The sequence below is a fragment of the Myotis davidii genome, unplaced genomic scaffold, assembly GCF_000327345.1.
Source record: "Myotis davidii unplaced genomic scaffold, ASM32734v1 scaffold420, whole genome shotgun sequence".
Classification (NCBI taxonomy): domain Eukaryota; kingdom Metazoa; phylum Chordata; class Mammalia; order Chiroptera; family Vespertilionidae; genus Myotis; species Myotis davidii.
In genome coordinates, this window is record NW_006294421.1 from 1,098,473 (window position 1) to 1,101,998 (window position 3,526).

General features: G+C 37.9%; 1 protein-coding gene across 4 annotated transcripts in view; it reads left to right on the plus strand.

Annotated features, from left to right (window-relative positions):
• The window catches only part of WDFY3 (WD repeat and FYVE domain containing 3), a 182,869-nt gene that overhangs the window by 71,873 nt on the left and 107,470 nt on the right, over positions 1–3,526 (plus strand). For all 4 annotated transcript variants that reach the window (XM_006768666.2, XM_006768667.2, XM_006768668.2 and 1 more), the window contains one exon: positions 2,225–2,456. In XM_006768666.2, the coding sequence (XP_006768729.1) occupies positions 2,225–2,456 (232 nt within the window). The remainder of the gene's footprint in view (positions 1–2,224; positions 2,457–3,526) is intronic.

Sequence of the window (3,526 nt, forward strand, 5' to 3'; positions counted from 1 at the left end):
AGGCTGGGAGGAAGAGGATGATCACTAGTCGAGAATAATGGCTCAATCAAAAAGCAAATGTAGTGAGAAAAATGGAACGAAAAAACTGGAAAAATGGGGTGGAACAATGGCAGCCAAAATTAGAGCAGTGAAACAAGCCGAGGACCGTGCCCAAATTGCTCTGAGGGAATTAGAGGTGAAGCTCATTGGGGAAAAGGAGTCTCATAAAACTGAATGTGAGGTATTAGGTGGTTTGTTCACGTGGACTTTGATATCCCAGTGCATTGCAAGAATCATTACTGAGAGGATGGCTGAGAATGAAATGCCAACAATAGGAGAAGGCAGTTTCTTGGGGAGGAGGAAGGCAGTAGTATTGGTGATGAACCTCCAAGCAGAGGAGTTCTTGCATCAGGCCGATAGAATGGTGATGGAGGCGGCTAGCAGAAGGTAGGCCTGCCTACCCACCTGACATGGAGAAGCAACAGATTTCCATCCACTCAAAAGCTATGATGGTGTTCTCAGTAGACGCCTCATCTGCACCAGATTTCCTCCCAATGTTTATTCTGTAGTTTTGTGGTTTTTTACTGTATAACTTATTTGCTGTCATTGTTAGCCACAGTGATAAGGTGTTTGTTTTGATGGATTGGAGTGACCATTACTAGTGAAGCAGGGAAGAATAAAACCTAGCACAGTAGACTGGCTGCTGTGAAAAAACAGTGCTCATTTAGTTCAGCCCTTCTTGTTCAGGTGTGAATCCGAGCTTCAGCAACCTTCAGTCATTATTTCAGTATGAATTTTTTCCCCTGCAAATTATTATCCATTTTTAGTGAATACTGTATTTTGAAAACTTTAATAAGATTTTTTTGAGTTCCAACACAATTTTATTGAAAAACAAAAAGTATTGCAGTTTTTTACATTAATTAATATACATCTCTTAAATGTATGTATATTTTTTGTTACTGTTGTTTTTATACTTTACACAGTTCCTTAGAATTGAGTTGTGATTTGCTTTGTAAAGAATAGAAATAAAAATAGTTTATCTTGGAGAATATTGAACTGTGTTTATGGTTGAGCCTAAATGCTTAACACATTTACAAGGGAAACAGTTACATTCATGTAATTTATCCCAAGAGGGAGTATCTTCTTCATTACATTTGTAATCCATATCTGAAAAATAGAACTGTTTGAAGTTTGTCTTTTCATTCTTGAAATTATCATTTACATGCCTATAGAAATTTCTTAATTTAAGTACTTTGTGATCACATATTTAATTTTAATAGAATTAAAAATGGAGAGAAAATGGAAGAAATTTCTGCCATTTATCTCTGATTTTTTCCATAAGAAAGATGACCTGTTTCATTTCATATAATGCTTCTAGAATATTTTGTTTTTTTCTCAAAAAAAAAATCCTATATAATAAAACCGTAATATGCAGATCAACCGAATGGTAGAATGACCTTTTCTTTGGGGGGGTGGGGGTAGCAGCGAGCCGACAGCGCCAGGCCAGCCAAGGCACTTGCCAGCAGGCAGAGTGAGGGAACAGCGATGGGGGTGGGGGTTGGTGACCAGCCGTGGTGGAGGGGCGATTGAAGGGGCCCGCCTGGTCGCCTCCTGCAAAGGGAGGCCACCAGCACGGCCACAGTAGGGTGACTAGGCTGGGCTGATCCCACAGAGAAAGGCCGGCAGCGGCAGGGTGATGGGGTGATGCTGGTCCATCCTGCAGTGAAAGGCCGATTGGCAGCCACATCGGGATGATGGGGGCGGCGCCGCCCCCTGATCCTGATTGCCCACAGAGGGAGGCCAGACCGCACAGTTTAGGCCCTCTCAGTAGGACATCCCCAGAGGACTCCTGGACTGTGAGAGGGTGCAGGCCGGGCTGAGGGACTCCCACTCACCTCCCCTCGCAGCAGGCATTTTTGTGCACCGGGCCTCTAGTAATAAATAATTTTGTGACATAAAAGTATAATCAGGTTTTTATAAAAGCCATTAACCATAATTTATTATTGAATTATATTGTAACAGTGGCTGGAATGGTGGTTATTGGTGCTCTGGTTTCTAACATTTCTACAGTGTGCTTATTACTTTAGTAATATGTAAAAAAAGGAAACATGGGCTATTTAAGTTTTAAAATGAACATAAAGTACATTAAAACTGTAGTTTATAATAAAAATAAATCAGCCTTGTAAAGTCATTATTTTAGAAACCTATGTGACACTTTTCCCAAGAAATTGTCTTTGATTTACAGGTAGTCTGATCATGTCTGTGGAAGGTCTGGGTTCTGATAATGTCTTCAGCTTACATGAAGATAACCACTATCGGATAAGCAAGAGCTTGGTAAAATCTGCCGAAGGAAGCACTGTACCCCTGACCCGGGTAAAGTGTCTGGTCTCCATGACAACTCCACATGACATCAGACTTCATGGGTCTTCAGTTACTCCAGCTTTTGTTGAATTTGACACATCCCTTGAAGGGTTTGGGTAAGGAATTTACAAGGTAGCCAAGCCTTATTATGTTTTTTATGATTCATACTTGCCTTTGACAAATAGATCTTTGGTTTTAAATCTACTTAGTTAAAATATACTATATACTGTTTAGTTTCAAATTATTGAGTTCTTGATCATGTTAAGAGTAGTTTTGTTTGTTTTTTACTGTATAATTTATTTGGTGTCATTGTTAGCCACAGTGATAAGGTATTTGTTTTGATGGATTGGAGTGACCATTACTAGTGAAGCAGGGAAGAAAAAAACCCAGCAAAGTAAACTGGCTGCTGTGAAAGAGCTTAGTGCTCATTTAGTTCAGCCCTTTTTGATTATTTTTTTGTTATTTTAAATTACTTAGTATAAATTAATTATTTTAAATTACTTATTCTGAATAACTTTATATGGTATTAGAGTCACCAAACTAAAGCCCAAAGTTCTAATATGTTTGTAAATTATATTTTGTTGTAAATAAAATTTTATCGTAACACAGCCACACTCATTAAACTATGTATTGTCTTTGGCTGTTTTCATGCTGGAGTGGCAAATTTGAGTAGTTGTGAAAGAGACTATCTGGTCTGCAAAGAGGAAAATATTTATAGTCTGGTCCTTTCCAGAAAATGTTTACCAGCCTCTAATTTAAAATTAACATAATAAATTTATGGGTAATATGCAAATCAAAATCAGATTAAAAGTTCTTTGACTGGGTTTTATTATCCTCTCCCTCAAAATACCTATCTTAGTATCTCATACATTATAAATATTCAGTGACTATCACATCAAATAAATAAATTTTTTTCAATTGGCAGGAAAGGTTGTAGTAGCAGAAGCAACAGTAAAGAATCTGTAGAGAATCTAGAAGAGTTTATAAAGTCCATCAACCTTGAAATGGACACAGATGCTAATAGAACAGATCTACATCTATACTAGTTATTTGTGGGATTCTTATACTTTTTTTTAAAATATATTTTATTGATTTTTTACAGAGAGGAAGGGAGAGAGATAGAGAGTCAGAAACATCGATGAGAGAGAAACATCGATCAGCTGCCTCCTGCACATCTCCCACTGGG